This window comes from Eublepharis macularius, chromosome 7, assembly GCF_028583425.1.
Source record: "Eublepharis macularius isolate TG4126 chromosome 7, MPM_Emac_v1.0, whole genome shotgun sequence".
Lineage (NCBI taxonomy): Eukaryota > Metazoa > Chordata > Lepidosauria > Squamata > Eublepharidae > Eublepharis > Eublepharis macularius.
Window position 1 is genome coordinate 88,606,636 of NC_072796.1, and position 20,027 is coordinate 88,626,662.

At 41.7% G+C, this 20,027-nt stretch overlaps 1 protein-coding gene across 3 annotated transcripts in view; it reads right to left on the reverse strand.

Moving 5' to 3' along the window:
* Positions 1-18,978, reverse strand: part of LOC129334074 (epidermal retinol dehydrogenase 2-like) — a 36,543-nt gene extending 17,565 nt beyond the window's left edge. Inside the window, exons 1-4 of one of the 3 annotated variants that reach the window (XM_054986012.1) lie at positions 18,773-18,978; positions 18,422-18,464; positions 17,500-17,581; positions 16,883-17,237 (exon numbers count right to left, since the gene is read on the reverse strand). In XM_054986012.1, coding sequence (XP_054841987.1) covers positions 16,883-17,212 — 330 coding nt within the window. In that variant the 5' untranslated portion in view covers positions 17,213-17,237; positions 17,500-17,581; positions 18,422-18,464; positions 18,773-18,978. Of the gene's footprint in view, positions 1-16,882; positions 17,238-17,499; positions 17,582-18,421; positions 18,465-18,584; positions 18,653-18,772 lie in introns of those variants that run through there. The other 2 variants (XM_054986011.1, XM_054986013.1) reach the window with 2 other exon arrangements.
* Between the last annotated feature and the right edge of the window lie 1,049 nt (positions 18,979-20,027).

Below are 20,027 nucleotides of genomic sequence, written 5' to 3' on the forward strand. Positions count from 1 at the left end.
CTGCTAATTGGTTTTATTTAGTACTAAAACTAAAATGCAGTCCTAAACAGAGTTACACCTTTCTAGCCCTGACTCCACACACACTGATTAATACATTTTCAGTCCAACTGCAAAAAGCATTGAAATTGGTCTGAAAACGGACCATTGGATACTCACCATGAAGGGTCCTTCTCCTCTGAGGAAAGGAGGACATCTTGAAGCTGAGTGATTCCCACTCTCCATTCAAGGAGGCAGGAACAAGTTTTCTACTTCCTGTCTTCCTAGTGGGAGTCACCCTTTCTTTCAGTTTTGGCAACTCTGAAAGCAGTTATAGCATCATAATTATGACTATGACACTCTAAAATTGAATAACAAGGAGAAAGATGAGTAACAAACATGTTAAGGAGAAATAACAGGACAAGAAGTGAATTTGTCAGGCAGAAGAAAGTGAAAAGACAATGACTTTGGGAGGGGAAAGATGCCCTCCTTTCCTCAGAGGAGAAAGACCCTTCACGGTAAGTATCCAATGGTCCGTTCTCCCTCTGAGGTGGAGGACATCTTGATGGGACCTCCCAGAGCAGTGTCCCTATTTTATGGGTGGGTCATTGCCATCTGGTCATAAGATATGTTGTGATACTCTTCTGCCAAACGCTGCACCCGCTGAGTCATAAATGTTCATCTGTAGATACAGATGACCAAGTAGTTGCCTTGCAAATCTCTTAACTGTAGCATGTCAGGCAAATGCTGCGCTGGATGCAGCACTTCGTGTTGAGTGAGTAGTAATCCTAATCTAGTTTTTTAATTTTGTGTGCTTCGACGATGCATGCGTTGAGGTTACTGCTAATGGCAGATTTAGACATCCTCATTCCTTTATTCAGTGAGAATATAGAGATAAATAAGGATGCAGTTTTCCAGATTTGCTTTTTTTCTATAAAGAAATTCTTTCTGAATAAGTCTTATGTCCAGAGTATGCCACATTTCTTCTTTGGGATGAAAAGTATTTGGGATGAAAAGGAGACATAATTCCAGTGATCTGTGGGAGAGATCACTTTTGGTATGAAGATAGGATCTGTTCTCAGGACCACTTTGTCCTTGTGTAAGATATGTAGCTCAAGCTAATTAACAGGGTACCCAGTTCCGATACCCTTCTTGCAAATGTAACTGCAGTAAGGAGCAAAGTCCTTAGTCACTTAAGAGGAATTTCCTTGATAGGCTCTCAAAGGGGTTTCTGGTAACAGCGGACAGAACTGTGCAATTTCCAAGTCAGAAATTGGTGAACCTGTAGCAGATCCTTCAGAGTAGCACACTAGAGGGAGCTACATATGTGAGGTGTCTGGACAGACTCAGATCCTAGTAGCATGGAAGCACTTTTGTTAAGACTGTGACCTGACATCTTAATGTTGAGGCTCTGAGACTGCTTACATGACTGACCTGTAGAAAGTATAGACTGGATCTGGTTTTGGGTTTCATGATGTTAACCCCTTTCTCTTTTGCATCTCGTGAAGGCTTTCTATGATGCATTATATATATCCTGTTAGTGGATTGTCTTCTAGAGGCCAGTCGCATGTTGGTTACTTCTTGAGAATAGTCTAGCCAAGAGAGGGAGTCTCACTGGCATCGCTGGAGCATATCCAGAGATATTGGAGAAGTCAGTGATGGAAGTGTTGACAGCTGCTGAAGAGCAGAGAGCCGTGGGAGCTGGGGCCAGTAGAGTGCTACCACAAGAATTTCTGCTTTTTTGTTTGTTTGTTCATTTTTGTTCTCTTATCTTCCTGATTAGCTTCGGGAGAATCGGAGCGGTTGGAAGGCAAATAGCAGAAAGCATGGCCACTGTGATGTCAACGCAGCAATTACTTTGGCCTCGGGATGGAAGCACCTGGTGAAATATCTGTCCACTTAATTGGTTGACATGCAGTCTGTTCTGATTAGAATGTGTTCGTCTAGTATTCGTGGTCTGAAGTGTAGTAGGGCTAGATAAATTGCACAAAGAGCCAGTAGGTTGACAGAGGGTCTCGTCTCACTGTTGGACTATCGACCTTGCACTGGTGGATCTTCTAGTACTGCTCCCCATCCACACAGACTGGTGCCCGTGGAACCTGTTCCATTACTGGAATGCAGTGTTGCTTTCCTTGCAGAAGGCCTGTCATAGTTGTCCACCATACGAGGCTCATTATTATTATTATTATTATTGTTGTTGTGAGGGGGAACTGAATGGACAGACCTTTCTTGTTCATAATTTGTAGTTGGAAGGGTCTCAGAAATCTGTAAGGGTCTTGTATGTAGTTGATCTCAATGGGTGGTGTTGATGCTCAGAATCAGTAGACTCATCAGTTTTGCAAATGTCATCAATGAATACTTGGCCTTGATGGTCCCTTTTGACACCTCCTTTCTCTTCTTTGCCACTGCTTCAGTTAGGAAGAAACAATTGCATGTTGTGCCTAATAGGGCTTCCAGATGCTCTAGTCATTGTTTGGATTTTAAAAAACTTCTCTGTAAGTTGATCAGGAACTGTAAGCTTGTAGGGATGCAGAGCTTAACCTGATCAGCAAGTCATCCAGGTAAGTGTGTAGATTAATGTTTTTTCTCCCTTAGCTTTACACTGGGTTGATCAAATTCCTTGTAAAGGCCCTCGGTGCTATGGAGAGGCCAAATGGAAGTACTCTGAACTGTATATAGAGCCCCCTTGCACATAAATGGAGGAGTCTTTGGTGCCCGGACAAGATTGGAATGTGGAGATATGCTTCCATTATATCTAGAACAGTAAGGTACTCCTTTAATGTAGGTTAGCCCTGAGATCCATGAACAACAGACACTAGGGGCTGAACCTGAGCCCTTCTCTATATAAGGCAGGTGGTCTGCCACTGAGCTATGGGCTCTCCATTAGTAGGGATTCTGTGATGGATCTCATCGTCTCCAATGTGAGATGCCTAAGTTTGGTGAACCTGTTGAATATTTTAAGTCTAGTAACACCCTCCAATCTCTGTTATTTTTGGCACTGTGAAGAATATGATGTACCCTCCTTTTCCCCTTGTCCTGGGGGAGTGGAGGCATGAGAAAGCAGGGATGCACTTACCTGTAACAAAAGTGCTGTCTATTTGGACTGAAGAATTCAGAGTCTCTGTGAAGTCACAGCAACAGTCACTATGAAACACACAGATATCTGAAAAAGTAAACTGAACTCATTAAAAACACATAGCAAGTAAACGTTAGTTCTTAGGGAGCCACTGGGCTTTTATCTTTTCCTATGAGGATGCAATCTGCTACTAGAGATGATCAATGGCTTCAATTTATAGCACTCTGGTGCATACACTTTATGCCCTAGGATAGGGTTAAACACATTTCATGCTCCCTTCAATGGCAGAGAGGTTATAATGACCTGTTCATCAGTAGTTTAAAGGAAAAATTGCAATGGAGAATTCTGATTCTCACATAGACTAACTGTTTATAGCATTTGCTGTCTACAGAGAGTGAAACAGAGATGAGGTGCTATTTAATCTGTAGATCCTCAACAACAATAATGATGACCACTGGAACAACGAATGTATTTGCTAAGGGTTACAGCAGAGGCCCTGCCAGTAGGCAATTCAATGGAAGTGTGTGCATCAAGGACTTCTTGCCCCAGGGCACTCTTTCTAAGTAGAAAGATTATTGTGTTTATCTAAACCTCAGCTCTCAGCCCCAGTGGGGGCTCCAAGGTGTATACAACATTTCACACCTTTCCATTCTAGCCACACAAGAAACCTGCAAGGCTGGCCAGGCCTAGAGAATGCAATGGGCCCAAGGCCACAGGCGGGCTTTCCAGGGATAATGGCATGAGAATCTGGATCTCCCAGATCCCAGAGCAACACTCCAGCCACTACACCAAACTGTCTCTTGTTAAAAATGGTGTCATACAGGAAAGATTCCAGAGACAGAATGAACACAATTGCAGTAAGAACTCTCTCAGCATTGACAATTGTAATGCTGTGGAGTCTGTTTCATGTTTTATGTTAGTCCCAGGATACTAAAAACTGGAGCAGTTCTACTCTAGTCCAGGGTTTACTCATGTCTGCATGAGCTGGCTGAAGGCCTGATATGCCTCTGAAGGCCTGCTAGGCCTTGTACTCTTTTCTTTGCTTCCACTGAATAAAGTTACTCTGTGCTGATTAAAAGAGACTGAGAAACCTGGGGAGGGGACATACTAATACTAAGGACAGCGATTGCCCATAGACAATACATGATTGCCCACAGATAATGCGTGATTGCGAATAACGGAGGACATGCGTGCCAATAGGGAATAATGGAGAATTTGTGTGCCCGTAGAAAATAATGGAAATCACACTTGCCTGCTTGCCCATAGGGAACAATAGAAATCATGCTTGCCCATAGGGAAGAATGGAAAGTATACTTGCCCATAGGGAAGAATGGGGACAGGAACTGACCACAGGGAATAATGGAAAGCATGCTTGTCCATAGGGAAGAATGGGGACAGGAACTGCCCATAGGGAATAATGGAAAGCACGCTTGCCCATAGGGAATAATGGGGACAGGAACTGCCCATAGGGAATAATGGAAAACATGCTTGCCCATAGGGAATAATAGAGAAAGCGATAGCCCATAGGGAACAATGGAAATCAGGCTTGTCCATAGTGAATAATAGGAACAGCAATTGCCCATAGGGAAGAATAGAAAGCATGCTTGCCCATAGGGAATAATGGGAACAGTGATAGCCCACAGGGAATAATGGAAACCATGCTTGCAGATAGGGAATAATGGAGACAGCGATTGCCCATAGGGAATAATGGAAAAGCATGCTTACCCATAGGGAATAATGCTTGCCCATAGAGAATAATAAAAACAGCGATTGCCCATATGGAATAATGGGGACAGCACATTGGGAAGAATGGAAAACAGCAATTGCCCATAGGGAAGAATGGAAAGCATGCTTGCCCATAGGGAATAAAGGGAACAGTAACTGCCCATAAAGAATAATGTAAAAGCATGCTTGCCCATAAGGAATAATGGAAAGCGTGCTTGCCCATAGGGAATAATAAAAACAGCGATTGCCTATAGAGAATAAAGGAAACTATGCATGCCCATAGGGAATAATGGAGACAGCAATTGCCCATAGGGAGTAATGAAAAGCACACTTGCCCATAGGGAATAATGGAGACAGCGATTGCCCATTGGGAATAAAGGAAACCATGCTTGCTCATAGGGCTGGGGTGGGGAATGTACGGCCCACGGGCCTTATACAGCCTGCAAAGTCATTTGGATTGGCCCGCAGAGAGCGGCGGAGCTGCGAGCGAACTCCCCCCGATTCCACCCTTCCTCCCATTCCCACTTACCCACTTGGTGGGGGGTGCGCTACCACACCATGAGAGCAGGCGGCGGTGAAAGCAGGCTGCTCTTGCTGCCACCGCCTGCTGTTGCCTGTGCCGCCCGCTGCTGCTGCCAGCAACCCATGCTGCCACGGTGAGAGCAAGCAGTCACAGCGGCAACAGCAGGGGCGCTGGTGAAAGAGCTGCTGCAGTTGCCGCCACTACCGCTGCCTCTGTGAGCTGGCCGCAGCGGTGGCAGCAGGGAGAAAGGGGACACAAATGCTCTTTCTCCCGTGCGCATGACATCACTCCTGGAAGTAATATCATCAGGGGTCATTTCGTAGAAAAAGAGCTGGAGGAACTCATTAGCATAACTCATTAGCATATGCCACACCCCTTGACATCACCAGAAGTGTGTCATAAGCACAACTATTTGCATATTCCACCCCCCCTGACATCACCTATCCTGGCTGTTTTGGACCCAATCCTGGCCATTCAGGGCTGAAATTGGGCCCAAAATGGCAAAAAGGGGCTGAAAATGGCCCCAAAGGGTTCCAAAAGGGTCAGGATCAGGCTGCTGCTGAGTGGGAGAGTGATCCAACACCCATCAGAGGCCCGATCCGGGCTGTTTTGTCCCCAATCCAGGCTGAAACGGGCCCAAAATAGCCGAGAGTCAGGTGGGCAGGGCCACCTGACATGTGACCTCTTTGGGGAACTGCCAGAACTGCGTTCCTGTGCGTTTCCCCTCGAAATGAGCCCTGGATGTCATCACGCATGCTGTGTGATGACATCATTTCCAGGAGCGACATCACGTGTGTGGGAGAAAGGGTCCTCCCTGCGTGGGACAACATAAAGTTGGCCCTCGGTGGGAAAAAGGTTCCCCACTCCTGCTTTATTCTCCATGGGCAATCGCTGTCTCCATTATTCCCTATGGGCAAGCATGATTTCTATTATTCCCTATGAGCAATCGCTGTCTCCATTATTCCCTATGCAAGTATGCTTTCCATTATTCCCTATGGGCAATTGCTGTTCCCATTATTCCCGTTGGGCAAGCATGATTTCCATTATTACCTATGGGCAAGCGTGCTTACCATTTTTTCCTATGGGCAGTTCCTGTCCCCATTATTCCCTATGGGCAAGCACGATTTCTGTTATTCCCTATGGGCAATTGCTGTCTCCATTATTCCGTATGGGCAATCACTTTTTTCCTTATTCCCTTTGGGCAAAAGCATGCTTTCCATTACTCCCTATGGGCAACCGCTGTCCCTATTATTCCCTTTGGGCAAAAGCATGCTTTCCATTACTCCCTATGGGCAATTGCTGTCCTCATTATTCTCCATGGGGAAGCATGGTTTCTATTATCCCCTATGGGCAAGCACGCTTTCCATTTTTCCCTATGGGCAAGCATGCTTTCCATTATTACCTGTACAAAGTCTGCCAAGAAAACGTCGTGGTGCAACGTCCCCCCCATGGGTTAGTAATGACTCGGTGCTTGCACAGGGGACTACCTTTACCTTTATCTATGGGCAAGTGTGCTTACCATTTTTCCCTATGGGCAATTCCTTTCCCCATTATTCCCTATGGGCAAGTGTGTTTTCCATTATTCTCTATGGGCAAGCGAATTCTCCATTATTCCCTAGTGGCAAGCATGCCCTCCATTATTCCGTATTGGCAATCATGCATTCTCTATGGGCAATCATATATTGTCTATGGGCAATCGCTGTCCTTAGTTTTAGTATGTCCCTCTGGGGAGAGAAGGCCCCATTCCCTGGAGGAAGAAAGGGTGTGCAAGGATATATGGAACCAACATAGAGGGAAAACTTCACTATCTGCATAAGTTTCAGTTTTCCTTTCATTTTCTGGTATAGGTTTCCTTTGTAGCTGCCTCAGAGGGCCAGCTAGGATTCCCTTTGTAAGAAATTGCCTCTTCCACAGTTCCCTGTTTGGGTGGTGGGAGGCCTGTCTCTTCCCTCAGCACTCTGACAAAAATTGGCAGGCTCAGTTTATGTAATCAAGTTTAGGAGATCTGGGGAAAACATTGCAATACCTGACCCAATCCCATTGCATTACTCACAAGTAGCCCTCCTTCATTTGCCATGGGCTCTGGTGGCACGAATGATTGTTGAATCTCAGACTGGCTTGGCTGTCCTGCACTGGGTCTTTTGCCACTACACTGGCTTAAGGATGTGGAGAAATCCACTCCATAGCTGCCTCCCAGCTGGTTGGCAATGTTGTCCTCACTGGTGAGGCCAGAAATGGCTGCTGTATTTCCTTTGCTCAGGGAGGAATAGCGCCTTTTGCACTTCCGGTCTCTTCACGCTATGAGTGGCCGCAGGTTCAACTTCCTTGCAGTTTGCCCCATTGTCTCTGGGGTTTTTGCCAGGAAGCGACGGTGAGCGGGGGTTCCAATTCTCCTTTGGAAAGGAATCCATTGCATCTCCTGTGATTTTCCATCCCATCATGATGGAAGAGCACGGTTCTGCTGGTCCACAATTCTGTCTTGCCATGAAATGGCTGCCACAGCTAAAGGAAGGAAGGAGAAAACTTCCCCTGCAAGCCTTCTAGCAGGCATGCAGGGAGAAAGAGAACAGCAAGGAGGTAGAGTAGAAAGGATTAAACAAGGCAGGAATCAGGTTCTGGAAAGCAGAATTGAAGGAAAGGAAGAAAAATAGATGAAAAGCAAGGCAGCCCTCGGATGAAGCTGCTCTCCCTGTTGAGGCAGGAATGAAACTGAAAGAAAGGGTGACTCCCACTAGGAAGACAGGAAGTAGAAAACTTGTTCCTGCCTCCCTGAATGGAGGGTGGGAATCACCCATCAAGATGTCTTCCACCTCAGAGGGAGAATGGATTGAAAGTGCATTATTCAACATGTGTGAAAGTAGCCTAGAAAGGCAATTGAAGACACAATCAGTTAATTTTGTCATTAAAACAATCCTCCAAATATTTTGAAACCAGTCTGTAAGTCAAGGTGGTTTTCAGAGCAATCCTAAGAAGAGTTACTTCAGTGTAAGCCCATTGAAATCCATTGGCTTAGACTGGAGTAACTCTGCTTAGGACTGCACTGTTAGACTTTTTCCAATTAATGGCCATATAAAACTTCACTGCCGTAAGTAGACATAAAATCTTATCTAAATCACTTTCTGCAACTTTCAGACAGGGTTGTCAGTGTTGCCCAGATGTACTGATGTCACGTCTGGTTTTTCAGAAATGACGTTGTGTGCTGGCGCACCCCCTTCTTTCCATTCCTACCCATGTTTCTCCTGCTTGCCTGTGAAGTACCAATGTAGAAAAAATGCCACCATGATAAGACTAAAATTCCAAATATTTTTAGTAGTAGTCTACCATTCCATATTATTTACAATTGTTATTCTCACAAAGATACACAATTCTTAAAGGAATAGTACAACACTCCAAAGATAAATACAAAGATTGCTGGAGTATCTTGTTGTTTATATTTCCTTCTTCTTGATTCCTGAAGAGATCTTCTAGCTCCTCTACAACCAAATGTGCTACTGATGTGGGCACGTTTTCGCAACCATCTTCCAAGCTGCATACAATATGAAATTATCACATGGAATCTAAGCCTTTAAATATTATTTCCCAAAGTTGGTTCTCTCTCCATGGAATAAATTCTTCCAAAGGTAAAGGCAACTGTTTCCTTCCTTACAAAATGACCAAAAAGTTCTTTCTCTCTTGTTTGTAAATTAACTAAAAACAAAGATCCCTTCTTATTTACATACTGAACACTGTGGTCTTCTTTTGTTTATTTGAATGCCTGTGAAGTACCAGCAGGAAATCGGGGTAATTGTTGAGAAGTCACATGCTATAGCGGGAGACCTGCCCTCCCCAAAATAACTGAATTTCCAGTTTGTCCGGTGACGCCGGCCTTTTGTCCTCCCTCACCACCAGCCCTGCAGCAGCAGGCACCCCCTTTAGGCCCTGCAGCACAGCCTCTGGCAGTACCTCAGTTGCAGGAGCCCCTACAGGCCTCCAGGCCTCTCTCACCCTTAGGCCAGTTGTAGCCGACGCCCAGGCACAACTCTGGGGAACAGCCTGCAGCCACTCAGCAGACTCACCTGTCTCCTGCAGTTGCCCAGATGGCTCCACTTCATCCAGGCTCACAGGAGGTTGCCATCAGCACAAGTCAGGCAGGCGCAGGCCCCAAGATGCCAAGGGAGCCACTGGGGAAGGTTCAGAAGCAGCAGGGGTGAGCCAGGCAGAGAGCAGACCAAATGCCCCACCCTAGGTGGGGATAGAGTGGGTGGGGCCAGGAGACTACAGAGTCTACCCAGCCCTCCTATCAGATAGGCTGGTAGCAGGGCCAGTCAGGGAGATGGGGTGACGATTGGGGCCAGAGCCAGAGAGGTGGGGCCAGGGGAGGCCTTTAAATTCAGGTTCCTGTGAAGGCCGAGGAGGATTTTGGAGGGAGAGACAGCTGGAGTGTGCTGCTACTCCCAGGGCAAGAGAAGGAACAAGGTGGTGCAACCCCCTTCCCTACCCATCTGAGGCCGGAGGACACCTGCCTGGAGAGCTGGTAGGATGGCAGGCCATCAGGAGAGGGCGCCAGTGAGGGAGGATCCTCACACAGTTCTCATAAATTTGTTTTATAATCCTATGGAAATATTTGTACAAAAGTAAGCTGAACTTGGCACCTAAACATCTAGAGAGCTAGCCTAAATCTTAGATAGGTGTGACATACTATTGATATTGTACTTTTATAAAATTTTCCATTAAATCTGTGGAAATTAAGTTAGAACAAAACCTAGTCCAAATCAACTCTTTCAGTTTAAGCACAAAATCATATATAACACAGTCAAGTTGTAACAATAAAATGTTTTAAGAATGCCCACTTCTATTATTCTTCCAGATTCAGTTTTATGTCTTAATATTATACCCTATATCATGGAGGCCTTCCATATCCATTATCTCTGAAATTACTTTAAAGAATAAAAATGACCATCTCTTATGGAAATCTCTAAAGTAATCAAACATACTTCTTTCTTATCTGAGATATCACCTACCAAGATAGATTCATCATCTATTTGTTATAAACAGATACTCCTAGAATAAATATCGATTTAAACTTTTTTACACAGCTAAAGAAGCTATGATCAATTTACAGTGTTTAGATTCTCCTGATTAGGACTGCCAACTCTGCCTTAGGAAATTCCTGGACATTTGGAAATGGAGCTTGCTGAATTTTGGAAGGGGAGGGAGTTCAGGAGGGGGATTTGATTCCATACAGTCCATGGTCAAAATCTGCCATTTCCTCCTGAGGAACTAATTTCTGTAGTCCAGAAACCAGCTACAATTCCAGGTAAACTCCAGACCCCACCTGGAGGATGGCAATCCTACACCTGAAACCATTAACAACTTATTAATGAAAGTCCCCAAAATGTTTCCATAGCCAAGCTGTTTTTCTTATAAATGAATCACTTTTCTCTGCTAGTTTAACTGTTTTGAAAGAAAATCCAGTATTCGGGGAATTTACTCGTCCTTTTGTTAATGTTTACTAAATAATGTACTAAATAAACATATAAATAAAATAATGGTCTTAATTAAGGGTTTACTAGCCTTTTAGTAAAGGGGACCTCATTAAGGGACAATTTCTAAGCTCCATAGATCTCTGATGCACAGTTAAGTTTTACCATTCTAATTATTTCCCATACTTCCATCAACCAGTCCTTTTTTCCTGGGGTTTATTGAGGTTTCCTGAAACCTGCACAGACAGTTTTAGCTGCAGTCACCAAATTTAGCACTGTTTCCTGGTTTGAATGTTGTACATCCCTACATGAAAGCCCTTGTTGGAAGAGGAGGATCCAGCTCTATCCCTCTCCTCAGGTTTCAGAGGGGGACAAACCAAAGTGTTAGAAAGATAGAGAGGTCAGGGCACTCTGTTTACTGTTTACTATTGTTTACTGCTCTGAATTTAAACTATGTGCTGCCTTTTTATTTATATGTATATATATGAAATTTGTATATTTGCTTAGTTGTAATTTTAATGATTAGATGTAGCGTTTTTAAAGTTTTTAGCGATATTTAATATGTTGAATTGTTGTTATCCGCCCTGAGCCCGCTGATGCAGGGAGGGCGGAATATAAATGTAATAAATTAAATTAAATATGCAGATTGCTATTCTCAGGATTTCCTCCTCCTGACTTCCTCCCTCTCACTCCTTCTCTTCCTGCCTTTGTTCCAGGCAACATCTCTCTTTCTTTCTCCTCCCTCCATCTTGGCAGCATGGATGCAGTCTTGCCTTGCAATCCATGTCCATCCTTAGACTAGATAGGTAGTTAGGATCTATTTCTCCTCCTTTCCCATCACAGTATGGAGTTCCTGCAATAAAGAACTCTCATTTCTTTTCTAAATATAAACCAAGTGAATGCTTTTATTATTTTCATTCCTGCACACACACCAGCCAGCAGAACAAGCTCACAACCACCTATAATCATGCTTCCTATGCCATACGATAGACTCTGCTAACGGCTCAAACATGGAATCCTTTCATTAGGTTTCTGGGGCCTACATAACAATTTATTTATCAGCCCTCATCTTTAAAGAGTAAAACTACCTGTAATTTGGGTTGCTAATGACTAGGCCTGGAGATCTCCTGGAATTTTTATCTCAAGACTACAGAGATCAATTCCACTGGAGAAAATAGCTGCTTTGGATGATGGACTCTATGGCATTAGGTCCCTCTGCTCCCCAAGATCTGCCCTGCCCCAAATCTACTCCCAAATCTCCAGGAATTTCCCAACCTGGAGCTGACAATCCTACTGTAATACCTTTGCAATAGTCTGATTCAACATTTTCTAAACCCCCCCCTGGAGAAAAGAAGGATACCAGGAATTAGGAATGGCAATCAAATAATCTGTAAAGAGCAATAAATGAAAGATCAAATCAGAACTTTCTTTTCCACCCTTTACAAAGAAAGAAACATAAAAGAAGAAAAGATGGAGGAATATCTGCAAGAGACACCAAACCAAAGAGTTTACGACCGAGCATAGAAATATTCTAAATCCAGCAATAGCTATACAAAAGATTAACTTTGGAATAAAAAAACTAAAGGCAGTTAAGGCTCCAGATCTGATGGGATGATGGCTGCCTATTATAAATGTTTTAAGGATATTTGAGTTATACCCCTATCAAAAGTGATTAAGGAGTTACAAGACAGGAAGATTCTACCACAGACGTGCCAAGAAGCAAACATAACCTTAATCTATAAAGAGGGAAACGATCCTTTAATACCACAATCATACAGACCCATCTTCTTGTTGAATTTGGATTATAAGATATTTAAAACAAGATTAAGAAGATGAAGAGCAAACAAGATTTGTCCTGAAGAGATACATGAAAGACAACATTAGATATCTCCTCAATGCAATTGAATACTCAAGAAGAAGGGGAAAAAATGCATTTATGTTTCTAGATGCTGAAAAAGCGTTTGATAATGTGTCTTGGAAATTTCTTATGAAAGCACTGCAAAGAATGAATTGTGGGACTCAGTTCTTGAATTGAATGCAAAGTATCTACACAAACCAGCAAGCTGCAATCCTAGTTAATGGTTTGTTTATGGAGAAAATTGAAATAACAAAAGGAACACGACAGGGGTGCCCAATATCACCATTATTGTTCATTATTGCCTTGGAAATCCTGACAGTGAGAATTAGGCAAGACAGCAGAACTGATGGAATAAAGGAGGGTAAAGAGATTTATAAAATGAAAAACTATGCAGATGATGTTGTTATATTAGTGACAAACCCAAACAACTCTCTGACTTATATAATGGAACAAATATCAAAATTTGAACAGTATTCTGGATACAAGTTGAACAAAAAGAAAACAAAGATGACATAGGAACGAGAAGAAACTGGAAAAATAACAGAGTGTGCTATTACTACAAAGCCTGTAAAACACCTAGGGATAACTGTATCAACACAAAATAAGAATCTTTATAAGGACAATTATCAAAAAGTGTGGACAAGTATCACTGAATATCTGCAAACATGGGAAAAATTGAATATTTCATAGCTAGAAACTCTGCTGTTAAAATGAATATACTACCAAAATTGAATTTTCTGTTTCAAATGGTTCCAATTCATATAGATCAAGAGACTTAAAAGAAGTGGTAGAAAAGTAATAAATGACTTCATATTGGAAGGGAAGAAACCAAGGATAAGATTTAAAGTATTACAGGATGACAAAAAATGAGGAGGACTGGCAGTACTGAATATCAAACTGTATCATCAAGTGGCAGCATTGGTTTCGATAACAGATTGGATTATAAAACCGGGTAGAAGACACATCAAATTGGAGATAATGGACGCTAAAGAGGGCATTCATATTTATGGCTTAAGAAATCACTGAAATCCATTCAAAAGCAGGACGGGATCCATATATTAAGAGATGGACTACTTAAAACATGACTTCAATGCAGAATTAGACTGAGCCCACCGATCTTGTCATTGATGTTGCCAATAAATGCTCATTGTGATGCTGCCACCAGAAATAGAATTGATCAGCTCAGTTATGAATCTATGATAGACAAGGAAGGAAATGTGAAAACATTACAAGAAATCCAAGCTCAAGGGAAAGATATTCCATGGTTGATGTATTACCAAATAGCATCAAGGTTCAAAGAACAAACTTTTAAAGAAGGCAGCACTTAAAGAGAAAAAATTATTATTAAGTGGTGACCTGAAGCATCTATTAGGGAAAATTTACAAAATTTTACTGCAACACCACACAGAAATGGAACAAGTTAAAATCTGTATGTTAAAATGGATGAAAAACTTTGGAGGAACTATCCCTATGAACCAGTGAGAAGATCTATGAACTAAAGACATTGAATTTACAGATTGTCAGTTGTTAAAAGAGAACTGGTATAGAATGTTCTTTAGATGGTATACTGCCCCTAAAGACATTGCAAGAATTAATAAGGACTATAGTGGACAGTGTTGGAAATGTCAATGCATGTACGCAACATTTTATCATATGTGGTGGACATGTAAGAAAGCACAAAGATATTGGATAAAGATACATAAAGAGATGCAGAAGATTCTCAAGCTCAGATTTGAGATAAATCCAAAAAACATGCTATTAAATATTTTACCAAATAATGTAACAAAAGAACAGGGAGACCTTTTCCAGTACATGGTGGCAGCTTGAAGAGTACTATATGCAGCAAAATGGAAAACAGAATTATGCCCTGACATGTCAGAGTGGATAGAGAAGATTTATGAATAGACATCAATGGCCAAATTAACTTCTTATGTGCACAATAGACCAATAGCAGAATTCTGAAAAAAATGGAAAGATTTCCTCCACTACTTTGGTTAAAACTAAGATAAAGGTAATATTATATAAAGATAAAACAAGATACATAAATAAATAATCTTGCAACAGGCAATGTAGTTTGGGGGGCGTGATTTTAATGGACTTGGAAAAGATTGAAAATCTGCAATTAGTAGATGTTTGGTGCTTTTTGAACTCTGTGGAATGGAATTATACTTTTTCTCAACTCCAAATGATTCCTATTCCAGGACTGATTTCTTATGATCACAGAAATACTTGCTTGCAACTACAGTTATATGCCATGCACAAGCCAGTGCACATGGAGGTTTGTGAACCTATCTTGACAAAAATTAAACTATTGGCTTTCCAGTTCCACTTTGCATAATGTGTGAAACTGCACATTATGAAGTTTTTAACTTTATAATGTTCACTTTGTTAAGTTTTTGCTTTATAATGGTCAAGTGAAAACAGTGTAGAAATGCCATTTAGGGATCATTACCTTTCCCTCACTGGATGGCTACCTCAATCGCTTGTTTGTTCTTTCCCCTGTAGTGGAGGTTACCAACCTTCAGGTATGGTCTGGTGTTCTTCTGGAAATACAACTGATCCCCACACTATGGACATCAGTTCCTCTAGAAGGAACAGCAGCTTCAACCTCCATGGTATCACATCACCCCTTAGCTCTTTTTCCCTCTTTGCTCTCCCAAAGCACCACTCCCAGGAATTTTCCAAGCTGGAGCTGGCAAGGAAACCAGCAAGTAAAAATATTCTGGGGGGGAGGGGGGGGAGAGAAGAAGATGGGCAGGCAGACAAACAGTTAAGCAAAGCTTATGGATCATTTGGCATTCCAGAATGTATGAAGAGGAATGAATGGAAAACTGCCCCAGTGACTCTCTTGATGACCTGGTATGGAAGAGACAATGGACATTCTATCCCTCCACATCAGACCATAGCAGCATGGTTTACTATGGAGCTGTTGGGACTTTAAATGTACAGAGAGATGATGAACTACAGTTGCACTTTCCAGTTGATTTTGTTGGACCTCTCTGCAGCTTTTGAACTATTTGAAGGGACACACTTGAAAGGGGGGGGTTGTTGTTGTTCTATAGAACTCAGAAAGTTATCACTGGAGAGCTGTGTCACATTCTTGTTATATGGGGTACCATACAGACTGATGGAATTGCTAGCATTAACAGCTGTATAAAACTGCAGAGTACGATCATCTGTTACTTTGTAGTTATTATCAATGTGATGACAAAGCCAGTTCTGTTTTTTATTAACTGAACAACCAGGATCATGAAATTCTGTGCTAAACCAATGCCTAGGATCTTTGATCGATCAAATAGATGTGGCTGATCAAACTGAATACAAACAAAATAGAGGTGATGTGGTGGTGGTGGGGTATACGTGTTCTGAAAGGGATAATAATTCCAGTTACTGTGCCTTGGGTGCTCCTGGATATAGATCATGTACTGCATGTAATGTCCAGCATTAGCAACATGATGGCCTTTGAACTAGTTGGTGCTGAATGCAGCAGTTCTTTTCCTATTGAGTGTTGGAAAGCATATTCATGTAGAACATGTTTTGTGTTGGTAACATTAGATACCATTTGCTTCTATGGCACATTCAAGGTGGTGGGCAACTTTCAAAGCCTGGGGCCTTCATACAGGAAGGACCATATATCCTCATTTAAACCCAGGTGCCAATTATGATACCAGCAAAAAGCCTTGTTGGAGGTATCTTGTACCAAAGAAGGCTGCAAAAGTCACCTCTCTCCTAGTTTTATGAAACGGTTACTAAAAATTCCTTTTCCATCTGGCTTTCACAGACCGTTCTGCATGTTCTGTTGGTACTATGGGGGGGGATCTTTAATTGCCTTTTCTGCTCTGAAGTTATGGAAAAGTGGTATAAATATTAAACACATGTAAGCCCCACTCCTATTCAGTTTGGTGTAGTGGTTAAGAGTGCAGGACTCTAATCTGGAGAACCGGGTTTGATTCTCCACTCCTCCACTTAAAGCCAGATGGGTCACCTTGGTTGAGTCACAGCTTCTAGGAACTCTCTCTGCCCCACCCACTTCACAGGGTGTTTGTGGTGGTGAAATAATAACATACTTTGTAAACCGCTCTGAGTGGGCATAAAGTTGTCTTGAAGGACAGTATATAAATTGAATATTATTATTATTATTAATTCTATCCTGAAAATTCCACCTGCCCATCATTAAATTTTCAGAATTCAAATCAATTAGTAGCTACAATGATTATATATAAGGCTCATTTAATTCATAAACAAATATCCATGTATTTTACCTGATCTGCCACTGCATAAATTTCTTCCGGTTTGCTGCAGTCACACTTGTAGGTATAAACAGCCAAAGCTCCATTTCTTTTGGCAAGTTCGGCTGTCTCCTTGTTATGTTCTTCATCAATGTCCCAGAGGACCAGAATAGCACCAAGACTGGCAAAATTTAAAGCAATCTGTTTTCCAATTCCATTTGCTGATCCTGTAATAAGCACTATTTCCCCTGCAACTTTTTTAGGAGCACAACAAAATTTCTTAATGAAGGCCTCAAACATGTAGTAGATTATCAAAACTATACATCTGAGAGTTTCAAAGATGCTGCTTATAATCTTGGTCATGATTCTACTGAAGAAATTTCCCCTCCTAAAATATAAACAATTAAAATTCTATTAATTCACAGTCATACCGAGGAAATCATCAGTGGTTATACCATCTCCCTCACAGAGCTAATTTGCCCAACCTAAGAAGTTTATTGTAAATCAGGCCCTCTTATTTGCAACATTACAGCTACGATTTAAAGAACATGAACTTGTTTTTAGAACAGGAACATCTGTTATTTAGAAACAAATAAATGGCAGGACTTGCTTGCTTCTTCATAAGTGGCAATACACTAAACTTCACTCACCTGCTGTGTCCAACTGCACCTGTCCTGGATTCCCCTAGACTCAACCTGAGTTTTTCATCTTAATTCTAAATTGTAAACTATCCTGGATGTGTTGACAGAAAGAAAGTATACAGGTGGATTAAGTAAGTCTCTCATTATAAAAACATCTCTGTAAACTACTATGCCTGTAGAAGTTAGGGATAATTTGAGTACGTTGTGAGTTATATAAGGAAGGTGAATGAAGTAGGCAAAAATTTTTGACTTTAAAAACAACAAATATGAATAAATGGTGTTGAAACAATAGCTGTTCTTGTCATCATATATTTCTAACACAAAAATTCATAGTTTCATATGGGTAGCCATGTTGGTCTGCAGTAGAACAGCAAGATTTGATTCCAGCAGCACTTTAAAGACCAGCACTTTGCACAAGTCAACCTTCATAGATATTGCCATATAAATAAATACTCGGAATGAATAATGGAGGGTAGATTTTCTATTACTTATCAGGAAATCACTGATACTACATTTATTTCTCTAAAATTATATTAACTGAATGTATATTATATTAATAGTGTATCAATATTATTAATATTAATAAAATAGCAATAATAATATTAATAAATACACAAATCATAATATTCATCAACATCAATAATATCAATATATGTATATTGTTAATATTTATAATATACTAATTATATTAAAGTAATCTGTAACTATTTTTTGCAGTAATCTTTGGTCATTTTAAAAAAATTTTTTTCAGCACCAGATTGTGAACGAGTCCAATTTATCACCCAAATGGTTGTCTCTGGGATATCTATGGTAACATTTTAAAGCACTTTGCATATAATTTTTATTGTTTCCCTCCTACCACATACAGAATACTTTCATTTTGTTTAGATTAAAGGAATGGAATAACGGGGATCTCATTCCATATACTTACCGTGGTAATTTCTTCAGGTGCACAAACAAGACTGAAGCACTTTCTGTGGAAAGTTAAAAGATATATATATATATATATATATATCTTTACCTAGATGATAATTTGGTGTCCACCCCCGTCCCGCAGTACTTTGGCACAGAGAGTTTCACAGGTTCAGAGGTACCCTAGAGGTATAGATATGCCTCCATCACAGCGATGAACAACCAGCGTGATGAGCACTAAGAAAAGGGCGATTAGCCACCCGGTCCTTCTTTCCTCACAGAAATGCTGGCCTCTCTGCGCGCCCAGCGAAAGCGCGCAGCCTGACTGGCAGAAGACGCCGGGCGGGACGGTGCTGCCTTCCTCGCTTACCGCGCTGGCGACTCTCAAACGGCACTGGCAGTGATTCATGAGGGCCGTTTGGGCTTCCAGAAATGACAGGGCTCCGGAATCAGGCGTCGGTTTCCCCGCCTCTCGCCTCCGGAGCCGAGAGAGGAGAGGCGCTTAGGTTGCAGCCTCAGGTGTTCGTTCTCTCCAGCGAGCCTGTGAAGCGACGCCGTCCCTCGCCAAGAGACGTGGTGAAGCTGGGCTGCTAAAATGAATGTCACAAGCGGAGGAGCTTGCTAGACTGACAGGATCTGAAGTCAGGTGTGGCGTGTGGGGTTGGCAATCTGGTGTGCATTGAGGCCGGTTTTGTACTTGCCAGGAGACCGAGGAAAGATTCAGTTCCAAGTATTTTCCAGAGCCTGTCATGTGGAGTAGATAACGCTGGTGTATTTTAAATTAAAAGGAGCCCAGTTGTGCCTTCAAAACTGACAAAATATAATCCAGCATAAGATTTTGTGAGTTATTTTTCATACAGATGAGAGAATAAACCCATTATGCCAGATTTATGTATACAGGATGGTACAAAAAGAGGCTGATTCAAGACCAGATCGAAAGACTGATGGTCTGCAGTAGAACAGCAGGATTTGAATTCAGTGGCACGTTAAAGACCAACAATATTTCCAGGATAGAAGCTTTCAAGAGTCAAAGCCTTCTTCTTCAGCTACAATTAAAAGAATCTTAGATTGGACATGTATACGCTGTGTCTGAAGAAGGGTGCTCTGACTCTTCCAAGTTTATGTCCTGAAAATCTTGGTCTCTAAGGAGCCACTGGATGCAAATCTGGCTGAAAGACTGGTCAATTAACTCAACATGGGTGTGATGCATTTCCAGTTACTGTTAGATAATTTGTAAAATTGTAAAACCCAGTGCAGGATGAAATAAAATGCCTGCAAACAAAACTTAGCATGGAGAGAGGTTCTAAGCACCCTGTTTTCTTTCTAGTTGAACTCTAGCATTTCAGGAAACAGGGTGCTTAGAACCTCTCTCCATGCTAAGTTTTGTACTTGCAAGGAGTTCTGCTTTGAATGCAAGGAACATTCAACAGTTGTGTGCCCATTCCACTACTTCCTTCAGCTATATATGTTGATCCAGCCTCATACACAAAATTCCTGCATCTCCATGGTCTTGATATAATCATTAACAAGTTGTACAGAGTTTTAAAAATGAAATTGTTAGTTTTATCTTGGGTCCATATTAATGATGAAATTATCCCAGTTTCTATAGAGCTCCTGTTGTCTTT